Genomic DNA, 27,199 nt, shown 5'->3' on the forward strand with positions numbered 1-27,199 from the left:
ATAAGCGGAATTTCCCTAAATTCGCCACAATATTTTATTCCGTGAGTGGATAAACGTTTTAAGCGATGCGCGTAATAATACATAAGACACTGTCCAAAGTTGAAGATGAGTGAAAAAGGAATTAACAAAGCAAAAATAATGGTAATAATTGGCAAGATAACAATCGACATAAGATAAGAGAATAGTTTGTTCCCGTACATGATCGGATCGTTAGGCCCTCATCCTACAAAGAAGATCGTAGAATTCAAGTGGAGCTCAGACTGTGAAAATGCCTCCTAGAGTATGAGTCGTCCGCCCGTTGAGGGGGCGCAGCAGTATATACGATGCAAATGCAAGATGCAAAATTAAGCGAAGTTATAAACAGCTTGCAAAGTGGTTGCAGTTATTGATTTGGTTATCGATTTCCCTATGCGTGATCTGAGCGGAAATAGATTTTGGCATCATTACAAGCAGACAATTATCAACTACGAAGGGCGACGTGATGAAGCAATTTGCATTATAGAAAAAGATATGGTAAAATGGAATTTGCCGCTAGGCATAAAATACAGTGCCGTATGTGGAAGGATCTGTGGTCCTCATCGTCAGAAAGTACGGGCGAGTACCGGAAATTGCAGTCTAAGTTTAAAGGCAAAGAAAGTTGTCCGATTCGATGTTATGTAAGAATTGCAGGGCATGTAGCTCTCAAAATGAAAATACAGTACAATTGGAAGGGAAGGCCGAGCTGTCCGAGTTCCAGTGAAAAACGTTTTGGCATATTTTTCCTACAGCTGGAACCGACTCGATTTTTTCGATTCGATTCGCAAAAAAAAATCGGTTTAATCGAATAAAATATGATTATCTTAGTCGCCTTGAAGTGCGCTAAGAAGAATTGCGCGAGTTAAATTGGTGCGAAAGTTTCTGATAATTAATAGCCGCGCCAGAAAGAACTTTTTGACATCGCCACAATCATGCAAGATGTTACGTTTGTAAATATAAAGGCACCTGGCACTTAACGATTGAAACTTATGTCGCTTTACCCATTCACATACAAAATTTCGCTAAGCTGTTATAAACATTCTCACTATACAAGGAAAATACTTGCTAACATATGTTGTCTTCTATTTTTTTTTTTTTTTTGTTAAAATGCAGTTTTTAATTGTGAAAAACGTTGAAAAAGTACCGAAGATTTAAAAGAATAATTTCACTTGCAAAATGTGAAAGCACTCATAGCCAAAGCAAATGTCTAACTCTTTTTATGCAATACATGTAGGAAAAGTTGAAGATTGCCAACTTTTGTGTGTTAGATGGCGCTACTCGATCTGTCGTTCTCCACAAAAATACGCCCAATCTACTCCTCCTGCATATGATTGCGTTGATCGCATCTACATATATGAAAAATTTGATTTTGATGCGGCCACAAGTGGTAATTCGCCCGGAAATTTGTTCCATTTTATTTAAGTAAATCAACACTAAAATGATAGGATTTTCACTTTATGTAGGTATTTTTCTGAAAACTTTCAATAAAACATATTTTGATAATAAAGAATCCTGAAGAAAAACACTTATTTTGAATACGGTTTAGTTAAGTAATTTTTTTCACAAACTTTTCTCACTAACTTTTGTGAAAGTGAAAGCGGGAAAAGTGGCTAACATATATTTTATTCGTGATTGCAACTTACAGGGATCGTAAAAATGTTGTGTTGTTTAATTATTTATACAATTATTATTGGAGTTATACTTTTTTAGGAGCGTTATGAAAAATTGGTGAGAGTGAAATTTAAAAAAATTAGACACAAAAGTCACAGGCTTAAAATGTAGTTCGTGTGTATGTCCGCTGTGAATTGTACGAGCACACTTGCTTTGAGTGGAGTATATGTATGTATTTATTCGAAATAAAAAGAAAAGAAAAGACATATTTTTGATGAACTTTGATTTTAAAATTTTTTACACAGAAATCGTAAAAATATTTATGAGCGATAAAAATATAAAAGTGGAGTGCACATTAATTGGATTGGAAAGTTGGCAGGAAAGGAGTCAACTTATCAATATACAGTTATGTTCATATTAATAGCAGTGCTTTCTTAGAACCCTAATAAAGTGGATTTATCTAAAGTAAATCAAACCAAATTTAAAAACGTTTTTGTTATGTAATAACGCATTAAGGCTAATTATGTTAAGAGCAAAAAATATTTCTTCTACACCACGCCAAGTTGTTGTAAATTTGAAAAAGATTACACAAGTGTCAGAAAAGAATGTTCATAAAAATAGCAGTTAGAAAAGATTTTTATTAAAAAGTCATTATAACTAAAGATATAAAGTGAATTAACCCAAAAAACACAAATAGTTGACTAATATTTCGTTGTATAACCCCCACTTTTGACCAAACGCCACTTGAAAAACAGACTACAATTTGCTAGAAACCATATGTAAGCTGGCCGGTTTCAAAATGGCGAAATATTTTATGGACAGATGAAAGTAAGGTGGTACTTTTAATTCCAAATGTCGGCGGCAGTATCTAAGAAGATCACAAAATACAGCTAATCGGCCTCAGTTTACAATAAAGACAGTAAAACATGGAGGAGCAAAAATAATGGTTTGGGGCTGTTTTTCATACCATGGTGTGGGTCCAATATATAAAATTGATGGTATCATGGATCAGCACAAATATGTGGAAATCCTTCAAGATGTTATGCTACCGTATGTAGAAGAGGAAATGCTCCTAAAGTGGGTTTTCCAACAGGATAACGACCCAAAATATACGAGCAAGCGAGCAAAGGATTTCTTTCGGGAGAACAAAATTGCAGTAATGGAGTGGCCAGCTCAATCCCCGGACTTTAACCCCATTGAAAACTTATGGGGGGATATAAAGCTCGCCGTTGATGAAAAAAAACGGTCCAATACGAAGTTATTGTGCGAAGTAGTGCAATTAGCTTGGGCAAATATACCAGTGAACCGATGTAAGCGCTTAGTGGGCTCCATGCCTCGTAGATGTGCCGCCGTCATCCGAAATGGGGGTTATACAACGAAATATTAGTCAACCATTTGTGTTTTTTGAGTTAATTCACTATATATCTTTAGTTATAATGACTTTTTAATAAACATCTTTTCAAACTGCTATTTTTATGAACATTCTTTTCTGACACTTGTGTAATCTTTTTCAAATTTACAACAACTTGGCGTGGTGTAGAAAAAAATTGTTTGTTCTTAATATAACTAGCCTTAATGCGTTATTACATAACGGAAACGTTTTTAAATTTGGTTTGATTTACTTTAGATAAATCCACCTTATTAGGGTTCTCAGAAAGCACTGCTATTAATATGAACATAACTGTACATATATTCAATTAATTGCGTCCCACCTTTATATTTCTGTCCCTCATAAATGTCTTTACAATTTATGTGTCAAAATTTTAAAATCAAAGTTCAGCAAGAATATGTCCTTTTATAAGGACACATTTTTCGCTAATTTTTGTCTACTTATATAAAGGAAGTGCTAAATTTTATGTGAGAATAGGCTTTTCTTGACCATATGGTTGCTATTTTGAGTGCAAGTAAAGTGCTTAAAATTTGTCTATTTTCTTTTAATTTTCTACTTTTAAGTTCTAGATGGAAAAGAGTAGTGCCTTATTTATTACAATGTGAAAAGCTTACTTTTAAAAATTCAGAATGCATACAATAATTGCTATGAATTGAGTGGAAGTGATGACTAGGAGAAAATTCTAATTACCGAATTACAGACCTCGGCTCCGAATCAATCCAATAACTCAACACTGCACTGAGTTACGCTGCCTTTATAAAATACATAATTCATGCAAAGTAAATCATCAATTAAATTAATGTAGATGTCTCAGTCACAGCGCAACGAATCGAAAACTTGTTTAGTTCCATAATTCCTAGTCTAGCAAAAAATAGAATTCATACAAAAATCGATTGGAAGTTTCCCCTGTTCTGTATGTATTTTCTAAATATCTCTAAGTATCTCTATCCATGGCACGTTAAGTAGAATTTTGAATGCTAAGTATTGAAACTTCATTGGGCTCTAAGCTTTGTTCAAAGTTTCAGGTCTCTAGCGCATATGGAAGCTATTAAATCTAAGTCTAAACCTCTCGATCCGTGGACCAACTACGGAATTTTGTTCCTGTTGCTCCTTTGTCACGGTGTCTTAACCTATCTGTGGAGCTTGTGGTTTGTAGCTCCATGCGAAGTTACTTAAAAAGCGATCGCAAGATTCCCTCCATTCCATACGATTTTTCTAAATATCACAATTCGTGCGCCCCCTAAAGAAACTTTTTGTGATGCTTTTTATACTACCATGGGCCTCTGAATTAAGTTTCAAATTTTAAGTCTCTAGTTCATCGAGAAGTTACCTAAAAGCCGGTTTTAAATTTTCAAATTATCATCTAATTATTTCGATCCGTGCGCCACCTAACAGACTTTTTTCCTTTTGTTCCTTTATCACGGTGTCTTAACCTATCTGTGTAGCACAATGAGAAGTTACTTAAAACTCGATCCAAAAATTCAAAACTTCGAAACTCGTATCTAATTACACCTATCCCCCGATTTACACGGAAGATCGGTTCCAGACAAAACCGTGTAAAGTAAAATCTTCGTTTTCCTATACAAAAATCGTGTAAAGCGAAAAAACTACCCAATTCAGTCATTTATTTAAATAAAACAAGACTAAAACATCTTAAAAAACTTAAAACTAAGTATTCTTTGACCAAAAAATAACTACCGTAGTTTTCTTCGAAGTTTTTGGCATTTTAGAAACTTGAAAAATTAACACAAATCACATATGTACTCACGAAGGTTTACGAAAAGATAATTCAATAGATAACTTGCCAGTTCAAACCAAAAAAACTCGCAATAATAGTAAAAATTATGGCTTTTTGTTCAAATTTTCATCAAACGATTTTCCTTCCACATGAACTACATACTCTGCGTTTGGTTATGTACATACATAACACATATTCAATAAGTGTTGCCAAGGAGACTCAAAAAGGTTTTTAATGATTTGTGAATCTTCGGAGTTTTTCAAATTTTGCTGATTTATGAACCGTGTAAAGCGAAATCGTGTAAAACAAGTACCGTGTAAATCGGGGGATAGATGTATTTTGATTCGTGCGCCACCTAACGTATTTTTTTCCTTTTTGTTTCATTGTCTCAGTGTCTTAAACCATGTGTGAAGTTCTACGTTTGTACCTCAATGAGAAGTTACTTAAAAATAGATTGCAAGATTTGTACTGAATATGCGGGCACACATTAAACCGCCTTAATATATATGAAATAATAAAAAAGTTACCAGCAAAGATCTATTCCAAATAATTATGCTGCGATTTGGTTGAAATTCGGTATATGGGTACCTCTTTGACAAAGATAATATTTGAGAATTTCATTCCGGGAAGGGCACCAAGGACCGACCTATTCTAAATAAAATAGTGTATGGTGCGATTCGCTTGAAACTCGGTACAGGAGTACCTCTTTGACATAGTAGATTATACTTGAGAAACTTTTAATCCCGCGAAGTGGCTTGGTCCACTATGGCCGAATATTCTACATAAAACTGCTTATAGTGCGATTTGCTTGACATTTGGTACAGGTGTACTTCCTTCCTTTTCGGAAAATGTCCCAGGGTCTGATCTATTGTAATAAATCGTATTTTTCGTGCGAACCCGGAGAGTGTTCCTGTAAAGTTCCTTTCCGGGAAGTGGATCAGGGACCGATAAAATGCTATTCACTGTTCGATTTGCCTGAAGTTTGGTATATCATAAGCCGATTTAGTCATTACCGGAAAATGCTATGGAAGTGGACATATATAGTTTAAAAATAATAACATTCGATTAACTCGCGAAATTATGCTATACAATATAAGAAAATATTGTTGGCAGAGTAAAAGTGACGACGATGTAATTCAATGTGTGGTTAATTCAGAACTAAAGAAATGTTTAGTTAACAATAATGAGAGTGATCAATATGAAGTGTAACTGGAGTTACACTGAGAGAAATATGTTGTATTGGATTTTAACACGCTTCCTCAATACAATATACATCTCTGTTTTGATAAATTTAATTATAAAAAATTTGATTAAAATAAAATGTGTGTTAGTAAATACCCATTTGTCTAACAAATTGTTCATGTTTGATTCTTTTTAAGTTTTTAGTTAATACATCGGCAATCATATTGTTAGTACAAACGTATTTAAAATTTATTTTATTTTCTTTGTACATGCCGCGAATGTGGTGATATCTAACATCAATATGTTTGCTTCTTGCGTGGTATTTTGGGTTCCGAACAAGATGCTGCGCGCTTTGGTTGTCACAATTGATGGTCAATGGTTCAGATATTGCAAAGCCTGTCTCACTTAGCAGTTTACGTAAATACTCGGCCCCTTTCGCCGCTGTAGATAACCCCACATATTAGGCCTCAGTGCTACTCAGTGCAACGATATTTTGTTTTTGCGATTGCCACGAAAATACACAACTCGCAGCGACAAACGCGTACCCAGTGAAGGATTTTCGATCGGTGTTATCACCAGCCCAATCAGCATCGACAAAACCCTCGATTGATGTACCAGATTTTTTATAGTGTAGCTTATAAGATGCCGTCTGCTTCAAATATCGTAAAATATGTTTCAATGCTGCTTCATGTTCACTATGAGGATCCACATTGCGCTGAGATAGTTTTGTTACCGAATGTAGAATGTCCGGTCTCGTTGATAATCCCAAATACATGAGAGCACCCGCTAACGACTGGTACTTGGTAGCATTGGCTTTTCTGCAAGACGCGCTCTTACAATGTACTTGGAAGTTCGGAGGTAATGGTGTTGAAGTTGTCCTGCAACTTTCCATATCGTACTGTTTCAGCAATGATTCAATATACTGACGTTGACACAAAGTTATAGCCCCTTTGGTGCCTTCTCGCTCAACTTCTATGCCCAAAAAATGTTTTAAAGGGCCACCATCTACCACCTCAAAATGCTCAGAAATTTGTGCTTTTATATCATCAAGTTCTTGTCTGGAAGAGCTTGCAAACAATATGTCATCAACGCAAACGGCAATGATATTATAGGTTTTAGTTCCATGCTTAGTGTATACACATGGTTCGGTCTCACCTGGCTTAAATCCCATTGTGCGAAGTACACCGTCGAGGCGTTTATTCCACTCACGACCGCTTTGCTTCAAACCGTACAATGCTTTGTGTAACTTGAGCACATGGTGAGGAAACTCTTCATTAATAAAACCCTCTGGTTGCTGCATGTAAACGGTTTCACTCAGTTCGCCATTTAAATATGCTGAAGACACGTCCATCTGATCAAGGTACAGCTCGTATTCTGTTGCCAAAGCAATAATCAATCTGATATTGGCGTATCGACTCCCGGAGAAAATGTCTCGCTGAAGTTCACACTTTCCACCTGGCTACACCCCTTTGCCACTAACCGTGATTTAAACCTTTCAACGTCGCCATTTTTATTTTTCTTTATATTAAAAACCCAACGACATCCAATCGCCTTCTGCCCTTCTGGCAGCTCAACCATAGACCAAGTTTTGATTGCAACTAATGCTTTATACTCCTCATTCATAGATGCTTTCCATTGTTCAGCATCTCTGCCTTTTAATGCTTCAATCACCGTATCTGGTTTGCCGTCTTTTTGCATTAGAGCACTTACTGTATTATAACGCTTTCTTGGACGCCCTGGTTTACCTGTGCGTTCTAATCTAGGCCTTCCCGGAGCTCTGTTGTCACTTTTTACAAACACATCATCGCGCAAGTCAACTTTCTCATTTATGCAATTTTCATCTGCCTTCACTGTACTAATTTCGTCTACAATTGTAGTTTGTTCTGGTTTTTGATCTTCATGCGGCTGTTTTTCCTCACACTCTTGTTGTGCTTTTTGCTGTTGTTCAAGTTCACAGCTTACCAAGTTATACGACGGTTTCATCATATGTTCGAGGAAAACTACGTCTCTGCTAACGATAACCTTCTTAGTGCTTCTTTCAACTAAACGATACGCTTTGGACTGTTCTGAGTAGCCAACAAAAATCATCTCTTTACCCTTTGGTCGAAATTTGTGCTTCTCAGTTTTATCTAGGGCTAGAGCCGGTGAGCCGAAGATTCTGAAATGTGACACTGATGGCCTTCTCTTGTACCATATCTCAAATGGTGTTTTATCTACTAAAGTTTTTGTCACTGACCTATTACGTATGTATGCTGCCGTCGTGATGGCTTCCGCCCAAAATGCTTCGTCCAATTCCGAATACACCAGCATACTTCTTGCCATTTCCACCAAGGTTCTTTTCGCACGCTCTGCTACGCCGTTTTGTTGCGGCGTATATGGTACGGTGGTTTGGCGTTTTATGCCATTCTCAGTTAAATACTTATCAAAGACTTGGTTCACATATTCTCGTCCATTATCAGACCTTAAAATTTTTATATTATTTTCAGTTTCAAGCTCTACAGCTACTTTGAATGATTTAAACGCTTCAAAAACATCCGCTTTACTCTTTAATAAACGTACATGTATGTATCGCGACTTGTCGTCTATAAAAGTAACAAAATATTGGTAGCCACCAAATGATTTTTTGCTCATGGGGCCACAAACATCGCTGTGAATAATTTTTAATAGCATATCGGCTTTATTCTCGCTAAACGCAAATGGTTTTACACATATTTTACTTTCAGCACAAGTTTTACATGGATCACTGTTGTTGCATTCACTTAAATTAAGACCATGTACAATGTGTTTATTCGACATCTCTTTCAGAGCTGCTATGTGTAAATTACCAAACCGATTATGCCATTTCATCACATCGTTTTCTTTGTTTTTTACGGAATTACATATATTCTTATTATCCGACATATAACTTTTGTTGTCATTATCCGTCTGACATTCAAAAATTAAAAGGTCATTTATTCGATTTGCTTTGAGTAAAACACATCCACTTTCGTTTCTTATAACCGCACCAGAATTAGAGAATTGCACTTTGCTTTTGCCTGATGTAATGCGACTAACAGACAAAAAATTATGCTGGAGCTCCGGTATATAAAGTACGTTATCTGCTGTTATTGTTGTTGCGCCAACCTTTATACGTATATCACCGCGACCGCTCGCTTCAACTGTGTTGTTGTCGGCTAACCAAACCGTTTCGGAGGTGGCTGAAAAAGAAGTGAAAAACTGTCTCTCACAACACATGTGTGTTGTTGCTCCACTGTCTAAGCACCACGAACTTCGCTTCAAATTAAAACTTTTTGCTGTTGCTGCTCCAATTAAGATGGATAGCCTGAAATCTTTTGATTTATCTGAATCTCTGCTGTCTCTTTTCTTCTTTTTACATTCAAATGCATAGTGGCCACGCTGCCCGCAGTTATAACATTTTAAGGTTTTCTTATCTTTTTTCTTGATATTACTAGCTTCCTCATTTGACTTCTTTGACCTTCCCACATAATATGCCATATTAACGTTGCTGGGATTAACATCACTTTTTTCCAATCGTCGCTCACCTTCTTCAATTAATTTCACCTTCAATGTACTGAGCGCTGGAAAGGATTCGCGTGCCTCAATTGCAACGACGAAATTGTCGTATGACTCTGGCAAACTGGACAACAAAATAATGCACAAAATCTCGTCCGTCAAAGTGGTGTCAACCTGGGCAAGCATTTCGACTATGTTAGTAAATTCATTTATATGGACAGACATACTGCCACCTTCCTGCAGTTTTAACGCCATTAGTTTTTTGAACAAGGTGACCTTTCTAGCCGGTGCTCTGCGTTGGTATATATCTTGAAGGGTATTCCATGCCTCAGCCGATGAATTGCTATGCTTTACGTAGTTGAGTTGCGATGCATGCAGGCACAATATAATTGTTGCTAGTGCCTTCTCCTCTTTGGCTTCGTATGCGGCTTTTGATTCCTCACTCGTTTCATCCTTTATTAGCTTTCCAGAAACTACCGCCCAAAGTTCATTATGAATTAATACACTTTTCATCTGGACGGACCAAGATGAATAATTATTTTCATTTAACTTTTCAATCGCGTAGAGACCCGACGCACTCATCTTATTATATTTTTTATTTTTTTGTGATTAAACGCGACTAACGCTTTTTATTTAATTACATTACAAATTTTCGTCTCGTTCTTTTCCAATTGTATAATTTAAGTAATTGAGCAACGAACTAAAAAAAACACGAACTCTGGGCCCATAACCATTTGTTGGCAGAGTAAAAGTAACGACAATGTAATTCAATGTGTGGTTTATTCAGAACTGAAGTAATGTTTAGTTAACAATAATGAGAGTGATCAATATGAAGTGTAACTGGAGTTACACTGAGAGAAATATGTTGTATTGGATTTTAACAAATATGTATGTTTATTTAATTTTTCAAATTTCAACTGCTCTATTTTTCAGTCCTTTTATTATTTTATTGCAATTAATTATTTGCATGCAATTAAAAAATATATTTTAGTGAAAAAGAAGTATAACTTCTCACTCGCGTACAAACGTACACGCACCCATTTTTTAGTAATATTTTGTTTAAAAAAATATTCTTAAAAAAATATTATAATTTTCCCTGCGAAATAATGAAAAACCTCCCCGTGGTTTGCCTCCTCTACCGTTTTTAATTGCCACATACATATGTATATGGTCTCCATATAAACACCGCTATAACCTTTTTATACTCAGCTGAGAAGAGCTCACAGAGTATATTAACTTTGTTCGCATAACGGTAATCCGTAACGGCAGAAACTAATCGAGGTAGATATATACTTCTATATATTAAAATGGTCTGGGTGAAAAAAGAAATTCATTTAGGCATTTCCGTCCGTCCGTCGGTAAACACGATAACTTGAGTAAGTTTTGAGGTATCTTGATGAAATTTGGTATGTAGGTTCCTGGGCGGTCATCTCAGATCGCTATTTAAAATGAGCGAAATCGAACTACAACCACGCCCACTTTTGCGATATCGAAAATTACGAAAAATGATAAAAATTCCATAATTCTGTACCGAACATGAAAAAAGAGATGAAACATGGTAATTGGATTGGTTTATTGACGCAAAATATAACTTTAGAAAAAACTTTGTAAAATGGGTGTGACACCTACCATATTAAGTAGAAGAAAATGAAAATTTCTGCAGGGCGAAATTAAAAGCCCTTGGAATCTTGGCAGGAATACTGTTCGTGGTATTACATATATAAATAAATTAGCGGTACCCCACAGAAGATGTTCTGGGTCACCCTGGTCCACATTTTGGTCGATATCTCGATAACGCTTTCACATATACAACTAAGGGCTACTCCCTTTTAAAACCCTCATTAATACCTTTAATTTGATACCCATATCGTACAACACATTCTAGAGTCACCCCCGGTCCACCTTTATGGCGATATCCTGAAATTGCGTCCACCTATAGAACTACGGCGCACTCCCCTTTAAAATACTCTTTAATACCTTCCATTTGAAACCCATGTCATACAAACACATTCCAGGGTTACCCTAGGTCCATTTTGGTGATTTTCCCTTATTTTGTCTCCAAAGCTCTCAGCTGAGTATGTAATGTTCGGTTACACCCGAACTTAGCCTTCCTGACTTGTTGCTTGTAGCTGATTCATGTTATAACTTTAGTAGCAAGGCATGTTTTACTAAGACTTAGTGAATACCTCTTTTAAATTTTTATCGCGGCTACGGCACGATGTCAATTTGTTAAAGTTTATATATATCTATTTTGCTCATTTCAGTATGTGGTGGAAAATTTAGTACAAGGTATGGAGTTGTTAAAACTCCATATTGGCCAAATACTTACGATGACTTTATGAATTGCACATGGATTATTAGTGCTCCTATCGGCCATAAAATTGAGCTGGTAATAAGAAACTTTAGCCTTGAAGCTGTGAGCGGCAATTGCAACAGTGACTACTTAGAAATCAGGTGATTAGATTGTTTAAAATTTATCACAACACATTTATTGTCTTTAATTTTTATACTGAGCTGAGCGAATAAATACATCATGCGATTTATTTCAGCCTCATTTCTTATAAAAAACACTGTCATTATAAGACGAACTTACATATGCACGTTGTACTATACATATAAGTATGGTACGTCATATATTCTAGAAGTGGCAGGATGCCGTTTCGAGCATTTTCTATCCCGCTATTTCCATCTCCTTCGGACTGATATTCTATAGGTCTTTAGTCTGCAAAGCTGCATATGCTGAGAATAAGTGTTTCCTAAAGTATCTAATAGGCAAAATTCCCTCGCCATTTCTCTTTCAACGTGATATTTCTGCAGGTATTTGGTATGTAACGTGTGCTAAGACGTCATTTCGAATGCCATTCTAGTGTTAAAAGGATATAGGTAAAAATTGTTTAGCCAAGGGATCATCCCCTGCCATAACGGGTATAAGAATTCTTATACCCAGTGTGGGAGGGACTAGTCCCTCACCTAATCACAAGCAATGCTTATTCTGCGCCCTTCAACAAACATTCCGTCTCACACTAAAGGCTTTGGGAAATATCACAGTGAAAGGGTGAGATTAATCTAGGGAAAATTTTTTCTCAACATAGCCAGTATTTCATTGTTCTTAATCTTTCTCTTAACCTCTTTTTACTACTTTGTCTCAAGCCATTACCCATATTCTTACTTTTACTCTCACTCTCACTCTCCATCTTTCTCTTTTTCTATTTACATTTCCGACTTCCCTCCAATATAAAGTCCCTATTGGGACAAAGCCTAAGAGGAAGCTAGGATGCATGTTGTGCCTGTCACCCAAACTCTCTCATTGGGTATTTACGGCAATTGTCAAATCCATACTTTACTACACACATTCCTTGTTTGTCCTTGTTTGGTGGACAGCCACACAAAAAAATACATATACCAAAAACTAGAGAAGGTATGCCGATTATCAATGATCAGCATAACAGGAGCCCTAAAAGCTACCCCGGCAGCAGCATTGCATGCCATTCTGTACATCCCGCCTGCAGACCTAATGGCAAAAATATCGTGTTTGCCACTGCAACAAGGCTTAAGGTCTAGGGGACGCTTGAGTGCAGGCCATATGGTCATAGCAGTATAGCGCCATCTAATATCGGGCAAACGGAATATATGGTCCCGTGACTGAGCTTCGAAAGAGATATTGGGTCTAAAATTGAGCCAGAGGGTTATCGCCAGGGTGCCGAAATGACAGAACATACAATTCACGTATATACTCGTACAGATGGCCCCAAGTTAACGGAAGGGTCTGCTGTGTACTATGTCGATCCAGAAATAGGTAGATCCTACATGCAGCCAGATTACTGCAGCGTCTTTTAGGTGGAAATTTTAGTCGTGAAGAAAGCAGCAGAAATTTTGCAGTCGCGACAATATACATACTATACTGATAGTCAGGCTGCAATTAAGGCAATAATCTCACACAGTACTTCACCATTACTAAGAAGTGTTCTGGAATGCAAAGAAGCATTGGAAAAACTTCGCACAGGCCAGACCATACATCTTTTTTGTGTTCCTGCTCATAAAGCTATAGAAGGCAACGAAAAGGCCGATGTGTTGACGGAGCAGGGTGCAAAACTGGCAATAACTCAATCCGTTTGGGAGAAATCAAAAGGAGACAGGAGCTGCATATGATCCATCAAGCAGGAAAGGCGTGGACAAAAACGCGGGGCTGCAAAATTTCTAAGACCATGTACACATCCTACGATATTATTGCGTTTTCTTTCCTGGCAAAAGTGTTACGCTTTTTGTACGCTGCGCAAAGGTTGTAAATGTATTTTGTTCTATTCTAAAAAACAGGCAACGCCTTTCGGGTATTTCGCTCTTTTGTGTTACCTGGCCGCAACGCAAAAACGTTACACTTTTACCCTGCTTAAAATGACGGTGTGGCAGTGTAACCCTGGCAAACCAGCTGATCGTTAAAACTTGATTTCGTAACTTCACAAATTTTTAGCGGAGCAAATTGCTAATGAATTTTTAATATTATTGACAAAGCGCTTGTGATACACAGACTAGCCATTTATGTTCTTCTCATGCAACTCTATTACGGTTTTACCATTTATTTAGTCAACTATTTTTTTCAGAAAAGGAAACGCTTAGACTCACAAGCAAACATATAAGGTTCACGATGGGCATACTAACTGGGCGCTGCCTTCTGGCGCCACATGCTTATAAGATAGGCCTCGTCAGTAGGTGTAGGAAGTGCGAGCTGCAGGAAGAAACAGTTGAGCACATTCTGTGTCCGTGTCCTGCACTCGCTAGGTCACGTCTCCATCTATTAGGGGTGGCAGAGTTGCCAAATCTCGAGGCAATTAAGCTAGGTCCTAAAGAACATCTAGCATTTGCCAAGATACGGGTATTATATAACATAAGTCCTGGCACCTGATTGGAGTTCTTCCGTTTGGTTATCAAACAAATTCTGGAAACACTATGGATATATTCAGTCTGTGTGAGGTCTTTATTGACCCTCCAGTTCAACCTAACCTAACCTTCCACAAACTACCCTTACTTTTTCTTCCCATTTCCTCTGTTTTCTCTTTTCTTTGTTGTCCCCGTTTCCAATTACTAACAAAGGTTGTAAAAAAGTAGCAAAATAGTACCGAAAATTCTCGTTTCCTACTTCACCTGTCTGATTTTATTGCGTCGCGGTTTGCGTTAAAAACAACTATATGAACACATATAAATTCAAAATTTAATAACGATTTACTATTTTAAATCTCAAAAACTTTTATTTGGTTAGGTTAGGTTAGGTTGCGAGGGCTGAGCTGAACACTATGGTAACAGCTCACTATTTAGGCCGCCAATGGGCCCATTGTAATACGCTACACGGCTCAAAGAGGACCCCTACCCTGCCTAAAGCGGGTCGAACCACTTCGTGGAATTTATATATTTTGCTATAGCCTTTGACCTCAGCAAGGTCATGTAGAGAAGGTTTACCAAGGATGGCCAACCTACGCCTACTAAGCGCTGGACAATGACAGAGAAGGTGCTGGACCCTCTCCTCCTCTTCTGTACATCTGCAGCTGCGACAATAGTCGAAGGTCATTACCCCCATTCTAGCACCATGCGTGCCTATTAAACAATGCCCTGTTATAACCCTTATCAGGGACGATAGAACTGACTTGTTTAAAATCAGAAGCGCTCTTGTGCGCCCCTTGTCATATGAGGGCCAGGTTAGCCTGGATGTCTCACACGATGATAGGGCTGACCATCGTCCATTTGCATTTCTTATAGGGCCTGTGTAGCCATGGGTATACCTACCGAATCATTTCCCGGAAGGATATGGTCGGTGGTGCCTCTTCTGGTCAGCTCGTCTGCTTTGCAGTTGCCTTCAATATCCCTGTGCCAATCTCGTTAAGAGATCAGCGGCATTCAGTGACCGACTTTGTATTGTCGACCAATGAGTCCAGGGCCTTTAAAGCGGCCTGGCTGTCTGAGAAAATAAAAAACCGTTTACCATCCTTAGGCATAGACCCGAGATGATTCACAGCCCTGTGTATTGCCAGCATTTCCGTTTGGTAAACACTACAGTGATCTGGTGATCCTGAGTCGGAAAAATTCCATCCGGCCCGGCGATTTATATGGCTTGAAGGTCTGTAAAGCCCAATCTATCCTTTTATCATCTGTTATTTCGCTTATTAGCTGATCATTAGGTGACCCTCCGCAAACAATATTTGAAGACACGCCCGCGCTTGCTGGGAAGTGTGTATCCATAAGCAAGTTTATGGTTTCAGCGCTGGAGTCCGTTCAGTGCCCGTCGGGCTTTTGGACGTAACTTAGCTGAGTTGAGATTTCGATAGCACCTTCCATAACCGGGAGGCCGCGAATGTGGATTCAGTCCTGCAGCAGAAATCCCTCCAGGAGGACCGCTTTTCATTTCGGATTGCTTTTTTATATATATTTATTTTCGTTTTGTAAGCAGCCCATGAGGATTCGTGTCCGTCATGCTTTGTTTTATTAAAGGCCGCCCTACATGACTTCCTAAGCTTATCAAGATCGGACGACCACCATGGTGGTTTGTGCGTTTTCATAACCTTTTTACTCGGGCAAGCCCTATCTAAAATATTTCTACATTTGTGACTGAAATTATTTACAAGCACGTCCAGCTCCTCCTCGTTTTCTGGGGCTCGCACCTCTTCAGATAGCTTTTTACCTATTATCTTCTTATAGTAGTCCCAGTTCGTTCTTCTAATACTCTTTATGTACTTAGGTCTTGTGTGCGCCTGTGATATAGAAACGCTTATATATCTATGGTCAGAAAAGGAGTGCTCCTTTAGGATCAGGTCACTGAAAGGGTCTGTGACCAAGGTTATGTCAAGGACCTCTTCGCGGTTCCTCGTAATGAAAGTGGGGTAATTTTCCCTATTACATATATTTAGATTAGTGCCTAAAAATAGTTAAATAAAGACTCACCTCGGTCATTTGTATTACTGCTGCCCCCGTTCAGTTTTCTCCACGTTTACCACCATCCAGTTCTGGGTCGGTACACCCGGGTTGTACTCCTGGAGTAGCTCCAGTTTGTCAGCTGGGCCCGTTGGCGTCACTGGAACCCAGGCTCTAGCCCTTGGTCGTGAGGGGATATCACGCGCCTCCACTACTTTGAGGCGCGCGCCCGGATATTTATTTCTTTATTCCTTTCACCAACCTGGCGTCATCACAGGCAATTAGCTTGACATCGCCCCGGAACCACCCTGAATCGGTGTAAGATGGCGGTGGACCAGAGTTATCTTTTTTGATATTAACGGCCACAGTAGCGAGCGCGGCTTTAATCCACTTCCACTGATGTTTCGGGATCATGCCATCTTCGCTGCTCTCGTCTATAATGCCAATGATCTGCCGACCCTTGGCAATTTCGGCGAAAGACCGCGTCCAGCCTCCCTGCGTCTTGGCCCTTTTCGGTGCCGTAGGGTTGGATTCATCCATGGACCTATGGCGCTTCGAGGTTTCATCACTCTCGACCCAGTCCAGCCTGAAGTACGGCAACATTTGTCTCGCCCAAGCAAGATCACGCTACGCCTTCCCTCTGTCCTCCGCAGAAACTTCCCCCTCCCTAATCGGCGATGAGGCATTCCTGCGCAGGATCCGGGCGGACCAGCGCTTTTCTTGGTGACTGGGTTTTTAGTGCCTTGGCCGTAGAGCCGGCCACCCCCACATCCCTGGAGCCCCCAGCAGCCAACCCACCAGAGGCTTGACGCTGAGTGGCAACCATGGTGGTGGGGGCTACGGGATGGGCGACCCCTGCCCCAAAGACCTCCCGGTCGGTGGCTCCTCACCGAGAGTTACAGGCCTTCGGACTACCAGAGCTGGATTCTCCCTCAGCCCTGCCCTGCCTAGATTGGCCATTGACCTATAGCCCACCCCACCCACTTTCCTGTGGCCCACAGCAATCTACCCACCAGACGCTTATCGCTGCGTGGAAGGCATGCTGGTGAGGGCTAAGGGGGGAGGTAGCAGCACTGATGGCCTCCTGGTCAGTACCCCCTCCATGAGAGGTACTGGCCCTCGGACTACTCGGACCGGATAATCTCTCGGCCCTTTTCTGTCTGGCTGCCGCTGCGGCAGCGAACCTCTGAGGAGTTCTCTCAGCTAACTTGAGGCCCGGCTGAGCCGTAACCTTTGCGGAGCAAGCTCCTGTCGACTTCTTACTAGGAGAGCCGCCCTCCTTATTATTTTTAACATCAAACATTTCTTTCTCCATACTAAAACATCCCACGAGGAGCGGAGAAGGGGAAAGGTCCACCCGGACAGAGATCCGCGATGTCCGGGTAAGGCTTAATAGCATCGAAGGTCGCCCGGTATTCGATGCACTCCGTTAGCGACTAGGCTATTTATGGGCCCCCAGCAAGACTGAACCTCGGCACGGGTCGTATAACACCTTGATCCAGCCCATAAAAACAACTTTATTTTTTTTTTTAATACGACAAACAAAACTGCATCTCATTTTAAGCCCTAAATTTAAAAAATGAACCACTGTAACGCGAAGCCAAATCTACAAGCAATACATGTACTTCGTATTCCTATTCAGAACATTCAACACTAGAAATGCCTTAGTTTGATTCGAAAATTTAAATTTTTTTTCATAACCACAATTTCTGTGCTTATGAGTTTATTTTGTACTTTGACATATCTAGGGTGTATTTTCAAATCCTACTAAAAGATTGAAAGCAACGCCCCAAAATATATATATGTAGCTGCGTTTGTCTAGTCCCATGGAAAGACCACTTTTTTTATTTTGCAGGTGTTATTATTATTTTTGGAGACGGTGTTTGAGGGATCTAGGCTCAGAAAGGTTCTCTCTGGTGCTCCAAAATGTATCCCGGGATGCCTGCAAGGATCCGATGGGACATGGACGGATTCGGCAGAGAGCACCCTTTGCATGCTCTTTCCGGGCTGTAGTGATGAAGTAATGAACTGGAGGGAGACTCACACTGATGAGCCGTATAAAGGGAAGTTCATTACTATGGGTAAAATTAAATGGGCTATAATGTCGTTCAAGCCCTTCAAAGCACCAGGGCCGGATGGATTGGCCTCGGTACAATTCCAGCAAACAATCGAGCTGGTTGTATAACATCTTCAAAGGAGTTTGTGCTCTTAACTATATTCCACGGGGTTGGAACTATTCAAGGGTCACCTTTATACCAAAAGCTGGAAGGACTGGCCACGCGACCCCTAAAGACTTCAGGCCAATATGTCTGTCATCCTTTCAGCTTAAGACACTCGAGAGGTTAATGGACTCCGCATTAAGGGAGTTCTTGGAGAGAAAGTTATCGACATCTCAGCATGCGTATATGAAAGGGAAGTCCACGGAGACGGCCTTGCATGCAGTTGTCTACCAGATAGAGAAATCCTTGGCGTTCAAGGAATTCACACTCCTAGTTTTCCTCTACATTGAGGGAGCTTTCAACAACGTTACGCTCTCTGCAATAACTGATGCACTAATCGGCTTGGGGCCGATTCGGGGCAAGTGAAACTTGTTCAGCAGTTACTGTTGCGCAGAAAGGTTCTTGCCGACTTGGCTGGTTCAACGGTTGTCAAATACATACGGATATGCACCCCGAGGGGGGGAGCACTTTCTCCACTTCTATGGGTTGCCACACTTAGTGAGCTCTTGGTTCTTCTTGAGACGGACGGATGCAGCAAGGTAATCGCATATACAGATGACCTTGCGCTGTTAGTTAGCACGATGTTTCCGCAGACACTATGCGATATAATGCAAACATAGCTGAGACTGGTGGAGAACTGGACCAGGAGTAAAGGTCTGTCCGTCAATTCAACCAAAACTGAACTGGTTCTGTTCACCAGGAAATATAAGATACCTGCGTTGCAACTGCCAGTGCTAGCGGGTATGACCCTGACGCTGAGGGAATCTGCCAAATAGGAGTAATTTTTGATAGGAAACTATCCTGGGGGGGGGGGGGGGGGGGGGGTTGGTGAACGCTCAGGAGCGTGTGAAAAAACCAACAGTGGCACTGTACAGCTGTAGGGGAGCTTTTGCGCGAAGATGGGGATTATCACCGGATATTACCCTGTGGCTCTACACCGCTGTGGTTAGACCAATTCTTTTATACGGAGCAGTGGTCTCGTGGACGAGCTTAGATACCAAATCAAAACTACGGATATTCCAGAAGGTACAAAGAAGTACTCTAATCTGCGTGGGGGGTGCCCTGCGCACCACCCCTGCGGAGGCGCTGGAATCTATTTTAAATGTGTTGCCAATAGAGTTAATGGCCAAGCAATGTGCGGCCTTTACTGCTCTGCGGCTGCGAGAGTTATCCGGATGGAGAGACAATTTGGATGGCCATGCAGCCATCCTTAAGTATCTGGATTCCCCTCGTCAGACTATTGCGCTCCGACTGTATTTTTCAATACGAAGTACGAGGTTATTATCCCGGACAGGTATTATTGGTTGAAGGAGTCGCCGGACCTGAGCGATGGGCTGCAGATATATTCTGACGGCTCCAAAATTGATTATAAGGCGGGTAGCGGTGTCTTTGCACCTCAACTAGGGTGGAATCTATCATTTAGCCTACCCGATCATTGCAGCGTCTTTCAGGCGGAGGTGGCTGCTATAAATGAGGCCGCTGATCACCTGGAGAAGGCTCCTCACGGCTATAACCAAATTTGTTTTTACTCTGACAACCAGGCTGCACTGAAAGCACTTGGATCGGTCACATGTATGTCCAGGACAGTAGAGAATTGCCGCAAAAAAAGTCTCCTTCTTCTTGGTAGGGGGGCATATCTCTGGTGTTTGGACTTATAACCGGCCACATAGAAATCGGGAGGCACGCACAACGGCTGGGTGACCCCTATAATGGTTACTGCAGGAGCTGCAAAGACGAATAGGGGGTAGAAACAGTCAAACATTTTTTGTGCGATTATCCCTCGCTTTGGCACAAGAGGAAGAAATCTCTGGGATCTCCCTTCTTTGTCGATCTTTGTGATCTGGCTAAGTTGGAACCTAAGAAACTCCTGACGTTTGCTGTATCGAGCTGTTGGTTTGAGTAGGGGAGAGATCCACGTGGTATCACAATGGGACCTTTTGGACCTAAGTGCACTGGTGGCCGCACCGGTGGCCACTCTAACCTAACATGACCTATTATTATTATTCCCTACGGATCATGATAATCACCCATAAGTTTTCAAATGGAAAGTTGTTTTCTTAAATATCTTTAAAACATTACAGTTTCAGATTTGAAGAGGCTTGGCTTTGAAGCGTAGTGTGTGCATTTTCGTTTCTCGCTGGTAATCATTTTGTCTTATTGACTTTCTTTATTAATAGAAATGGTGACAGCATGGAGTCTCCTTTGATCGGTAAATATTGCGGACGTTATATACCAGCACGTATACCATCATTCACAAATCACCTTTATCTGCATTTCGTTTCCGATTCGTTTATATCTGATACCGGCTTCTATATATCGTGGGAGCAAACGGAGACGGGATGTGGAGGGAAGCTCAATTCGCACAAGGGCTCAATACATTCTCCACATAATGTTGATGTTAATGGTGGTACGGTGTCGTGTGACTGGCAGATAATTATTTCTCGAGGATCCGTAATTAATATGAAAATCAAAAGTACCGAAGATAGCATATGCAATCAAAATTTACTAACGGTATACGATGGATTAACTGTAGACAGTACTAAATTTAAATTTGAATGTGATGGTGACTCGAATGAAGTTCAATTGAAAACATCTTTAAATCAAGCTTTGATAGTATATAATTTCGCTCAGGGAGAAGAGCAAAATAGTTTGAAATTCTTCATTGATTATGAGGCAGACTGCAATGTCAGTCTTGATAACATACAGGGAGTCATCGAATCACTGAACTTTCCCGACACTTATCCTGCAGGTCTAAACTGTTTTTGGGACATTCACGGCGGACAAAACAACAAATTTCAATTGGTATTTTCGCATTTAGACATTGAGCTGCGGGACGGATCTTGTGACTACGACTATATCGACATTTTCGATTTTCACAACGATGATATACTCTCCAAACAACGCTTATGTTCGAATCCCCGTAAACCTATAATCACTGAGGGAAATCGATTTCAAATAAAATTTTCAACCGATTATTCTGTGCATGCGACAGGGTTTAGAATGGAATACAAGAGAATAGGTTGCGGGGAACATTTAACAGGTAATATTGGTGTTATAAAGTCTCCCAATGCTCCTTACAGCACCGGTTTAAGTTGTGATTGGGACATTGAGGTTGGAGCTGGGAAAATTATAGTTCTTAATTTTGATGTAATACATATTGAGACTGAACAAGGTGACTGCCGCGAAGATGGAATTGTTGTGTCAGACAAAAAAAATTCAACCTTCTATCTGCTAAAGGAGTGTCGAATAGAACCAATTCCTGTTACAATAACATCCGTAGCGAACCATTTACATATTCATTTTTATACAAGTAGTACCCGGCTAAGGAAATATATTAGAGGAACTTACACCACCCGCGACTCCTCTTGTGGTGGTGTTTTTCGTGGTAACAGCGGTCGAATAAGGTATCATGGTGATATCTCTGTTACTAGTTCCGAATGCGTATGGATGATAACAGTTGAGAACAGTTATGGAATCAATCTAGTATTCGACAATTTCAATACCAGTTGCAGTGATACATTTTTGGGCCTATGGAAAATAGTTGATTCATCAGAATATCTTATAGAGAAAATGTGTGGAAAAGTTTTGCCTGCAAGTAGATCAATTCAAAGTAATAAACTCAGGGTTGTTTACAAATCGAGCCCAGCTGGATGGGGAAATTTTGCATTCCAATTTAAAAAGGTAAGAATATATTTTGCATGATTGTTACTCTGTTAGGATAATTTTTTTCTTTCAAGTCAACTCCAACGCTAAGCTTTTAATTGGAGTAGAAACCCAAATACAGCTCGGCTCTCGCTTCCCTACAAAAAGGGAGCTCAGGATTTTGTGCAAATGGCCCAGCATCATTGCATTTGCAAACTAGTGTAGTATTTTTACACAAAACTCCAAAAAATTATACTGCTATGATTTGCATAATTTTTTGGCGTTTTGTGTAAAAATACTACACCAGTTTGCAAATGCAATGATGCTGGGCCATTTGCACAAAATCCTGGGCTCCCTTATACATATCATAACGAAAAACAGGGCAAATTCATTTTGGGGATAAGGCAAAACTAAAATGTTGTTAACTTAACGTAATTATACGGCTATGCATTTGCCTATTCCCAAGGCAGTCAGTTCTGTGTACCGGAGCGACTCGGGATTTTTCCCCACCAAGGACTGTCATATCAGTGTAACCCCATTTAATTTGTTGTGTCCCTCCCACAAATTGCCATCCTCCCAGCGGGACTGCGCCATACTCTCCTGCTCCGGGAGGGTATCGAACCCAATCCGGGTAGGTCTCCTGACCCCGGTTCTAAGAAATGGTTTTGCTGCGTCTGTCGGAAAAGAATCTTTTTAGGACGGCCATACTCTTGTCAGTGTGTCACGTGCAAGGGATGGTTGCATCGGACAGGTTTTCCTGAGCTAGATACAAAAACCCGACGTCCTCGTAACTTTTACAAATCTTTTGTGGCTCCTTGCTGTTCACGCCCAAGACCGTCCCGTAGTCTAGGCCTTAGCTTCATTGCGCCATGTTGCCAGGCCGCAAACCCAAATTCACCGGGTACCCCAATGCTTACCCAGGGATGTCCAGTCCCAGGGCCACAACAGCAATTACGTCCTAGCCCTTCACAACACAGGCGTAGCCACCCGTCACTTACTCCTAGAGTGGCGACGTCTCCCCCGCTGCACTTCAGAATTCTGCAGTTAAGCTGTAATAGAAGCGGCACAACATCCGCATTGCTGCGATTCAAGACACTAAACTCACAGCAAGATCTGCTCTGCAGACCTGTTCTGGGTATAACGTCGAGGCGGCCTCGCGTTTATCATACACCACTCAGTGCAATATCATATATTTGATACCGACATCGGCCGCAGGGACAATGTCTTAGAACGTCACGGCATATCTGTCCGGTCAGGCGATGTAAACCTAGAAATCATCAACATCTACATCGCTCCTGCCACCTTCTGCTCCAATGGGTACCGCCTTAATATCAGCGCCTTGCTCACCGGCGATAATCGTATTATCTTAGGCGATTTCAATGCCCATCACGATGTATGGCATTCGAACTTGCAGGCGTACAGCAGGGGTGAGATGTTGGCGGATCAAATAGAAGAAACGTCGTTCTACACAATAAACGGGGACGCCCCACTCGTATGGTAGGATGCTGTCTCAGCTCGCCAGATATATCAATCGTGAGCGCAGGACTCGTAAACTGCGTCAACTGGCAGCCGCAGGTAACATTGGCATCCGACCACCTGGCAATACTTATTTCGCTCGAGTGTACCGTCGACTTCGTCGTCACCGAAAAACGCACTTTAATAAACTTTAAAAAAGGAAAGTGGGATGAATACAAATCCTTTACAGACACCCGCTTTGCTGTCCTCCCTTTCCATACTGATGCCCGCCAAAGAGAGCGTGCTTTCCGCAAGGTCATTGAATTCGCCTCGGCTCGCTTTATTCCCGCCGGAAGAATTCCCGAAATTCGGCCTCATTTTCCGGCGGAGGCCGCAAACTTAGCGAGAGAACGTGACCTTATAAGACAGCTCGATCCCGTCGACACCCAAATAAGGGATATAAATGAACGCATCAGATTGCTTGTGGATGACCACAAGCGGGCGAAATCAGAGGAGCATCTAAGTAGTTGTAACCTCTATGCCGGTGTGGGTAAGCTTTGGTGCACCGTAAAGTCCCTATCGAATCCGTCCAAGCACAATGACAAAATTTCCATCGCATTTGGCGATGAGGTGCTGTCGGATGCGAAAAAATGCGCGAGCACTTTTAGCCGACAATATGTAATGCATTCTACGGTTGACAAAGTTAGACGGAGGGCCAACAGACGCGCACATAAACATAAATTCAGCGCATCTCCGATTCCCATCACCGGCAAGGAGGTTGAGGATGCCATCGGTCAAGCTAAACCATTTAAGGCAATGGGCCCAGACGGCATAAATCAATTTTTCGTGAACAGTATACAAAATGTGAATAACGAGATTGAAATAGTGGGAAATAACTTTAACCATGATTATAATGTACACACATACTTCGAGTTCACGGAAGTGACAGCTGATACTGTAACAAAAGTTGATAAACAGTTTAAAAGCAAGATAGGTGGCAAGATACTTTTGACGGATGGTGACGTAAAAGACTCAGTTGAATACACAGGCTAATTTTATGTTGATATAATTAATGAGAGCTTTAGAACTGCTACCATGCCAGATTGTTGGAAACTGACTACGGGAACGCCAGTTCATAAAGTCAAAAATACTATAAAATAGAATGAAATGTGACCAACAAATACATTGCCTGCAGATGAGAAAATCATCGAATTAATTGTATGAGAGCAGCTGGAAAAATATATTGAAATAAATAAAATTATAACTCTGAAGCAATTAGGGTTTCGAAAAAACACTCATGTGAGACGGTTTTAAATTCAATTGTTTTTGAGTGGAAAAATCAACTAAATGGAAGAAACTACGTAATTGCGATATTTTTGGACCTAAAAGGAGCTTTCGAAACTGTGTCTCACCAAATTATGATGGACAAACTGTATAGTATCGGCATAAGAGACAGAGCGCTGGACTGGTTTATAAGTTATTTCTCCAACCGGCGTCAACAAACATTAATTAATGGTACTTCTATATCAAGTGAAGAAGCTGTTAATATCGGCCTTCCACAAGGATCGACACTTGCACCAATACCTTTTAAAATATATATAAATGACATAGTCAAAGCAGTAAACCATTGTGATATCAAGTTGTTTGCAGATGACTTATTATGATAAGCGATAAAAATCTCAATGTAGCTATTGAAAAAATGCAATCAGATTTAGATAGTGTATATCTCTGGATGTGCCAAAATAAATTAAAGATAAATGCTGATAAGACCAAATATATGATCTTAAGTAGAACACTTATTAGTAATACAAATGAACTAAAAATCGAAAACTGCAAAATTATGGAAGTAGATAAAATAAAATACCTAGGTATAGTTATTGATAATAAATTGAAATTCGAGGATCTTGTAAACGACTTGATACAAAAGATTGCAAAAAAGATAGGCTTTTTATATAGATCATGTAAATTTGTTTCAAAAAAGCATAAAATTCTTGTATATAGAACAATCGAGGAACCCCATTTCAATTACTGCCCTACCATATTGTTTTTAGTGGCAGATAGTGTGATAGACAGTTTACAAAAAATGCAAAATAAAGCGATGAGATTCATTCTTAAGAAAAAATACGATACTCCGACAAGAGAATTGCAATGGCTTAGTATAAAACAGCGTATCCTTTTCTTTGTGATGATTTTTATTTTTAATATTAAAAAGGGTAATCTGCCGGAGTATTTAAGCAACAATATTGTATACCAAAGAGACGTTCAAAATATTAATACGAGAAATAAAAATAGCTTCAGACTTCCGCTCTTTACAAGGGAAAGAGGACAGCTTAACTTGTTTTATAAAGGTCTAAAAAGATTTAATGAACTTCCTGTAGAAATAAGAAACTGTGAAGACTTAAATATGTTTAAAAATAAATTATACTTTTATTGTCGCACAACTGTGATACGATAGAGATTTCATATTACGTGTGATAAGTTTATATGTTGTAACTCTAGCATAAAAGATGTAATAATAATAAATAAATAAATAAATATCCACGCCGATGCTTAAAAGCCCAGGAAATGAGGGTTTCAAATATTTAGCACATGCCTTCAACTTGTCCCTTTCCATCTTTGTCATTCCCGAAAAATGGAAAATGGCCAAGGTGGTCCCAGTACTAAAGCGTGGGAAACCAGCTAACATAGGAGATTCCTATCGCCCGATATCTCTCTTATCGCCAGTAGCCAAGACGCTTGAAGCCATTGTGCTCCCCTATTTCAAAGCAAATTTGCAACTAGCCTGTCATCAGCATGGCTTTAGAAAACTTCATAGCACAGCCACCGCGCTAAATGCCCTTAGCACCCAGATAAATTGCGGTTTAAATCAAAACCCCCACCATAGAACAGTACTCGTTGCACTATACCTATCAAAAGCTTTTGATACGGTCAACGATGGCACGTTACTGCAAGACCTGGAAGGGTCTAACCTTCCCCCATGTTTTAAAAGGTTGACCGCAAATTATATGTGTGGTCGGCAGGCATCGGTGCAATTTTGAAATGAAACATCAAAACCAAGAAGAATTAAACAAGGGGTGCCACAGGGTGGTGTCCTTTCCCTACTTTTGTTTAATTCCTACATTTCTAAGCTACCTGCGCCAGCAGAAAGAGTTTCTATCGTTTCCTACGCCGATGACTGCACAATAATGGCCACAGGCCCACGCCCACTGATCGATGAGCTCTGCAACAGAATAAACGGCTACCTCCCTGATCTCTCCAGTTTTTTTGCCTCGCGAAACCTGGCATTATCACCGAATGAATCTTCCGCGACCTTATTTTCAACATGGGCATCCCAAATGTCGACCATTTTGAACATCCACGTCGATGGCACTACGCTACAGACTGTCTTACACCCCAAAATAGTGAGCGTCAAGTTTGATCAGGATCTACATTTTGGTGAGCATGCAGCCGCAATTGTACCGGAAATCCAGAGCCGTAATAAAATCCTCAAATCTATTGCTGGCAGTACTTGGGAAAAAGATAAAGAAACGCTCATTA

General features: G+C 40.3%; 1 protein-coding gene across 1 annotated transcript in view; it reads left to right on the forward strand.

Annotated features, from left to right (window-relative positions):
- Cubn2 (Cubilin 2) overlaps positions 1-27,199 on the forward strand; it is an 864,444-nt gene that overhangs the window by 228,622 nt on the left and 608,623 nt on the right. Inside the window, exons 11-12 of the mRNA XM_067791923.1 lie at positions 11,714-11,903; positions 20,743-22,246. Of these exons, the coding sequence (XP_067648024.1) occupies positions 11,714-11,903; positions 20,743-22,246 (1,694 nt within the window). The remainder of the gene's footprint in view (positions 1-11,713; positions 11,904-20,742; positions 22,247-27,199) is intronic.

Source organism: Eurosta solidaginis, chromosome 5 (genome assembly GCF_040869045.1).
Source record: "Eurosta solidaginis isolate ZX-2024a chromosome 5, ASM4086904v1, whole genome shotgun sequence".
Lineage (NCBI taxonomy): Eukaryota > Metazoa > Arthropoda > Insecta > Diptera > Tephritidae > Eurosta > Eurosta solidaginis.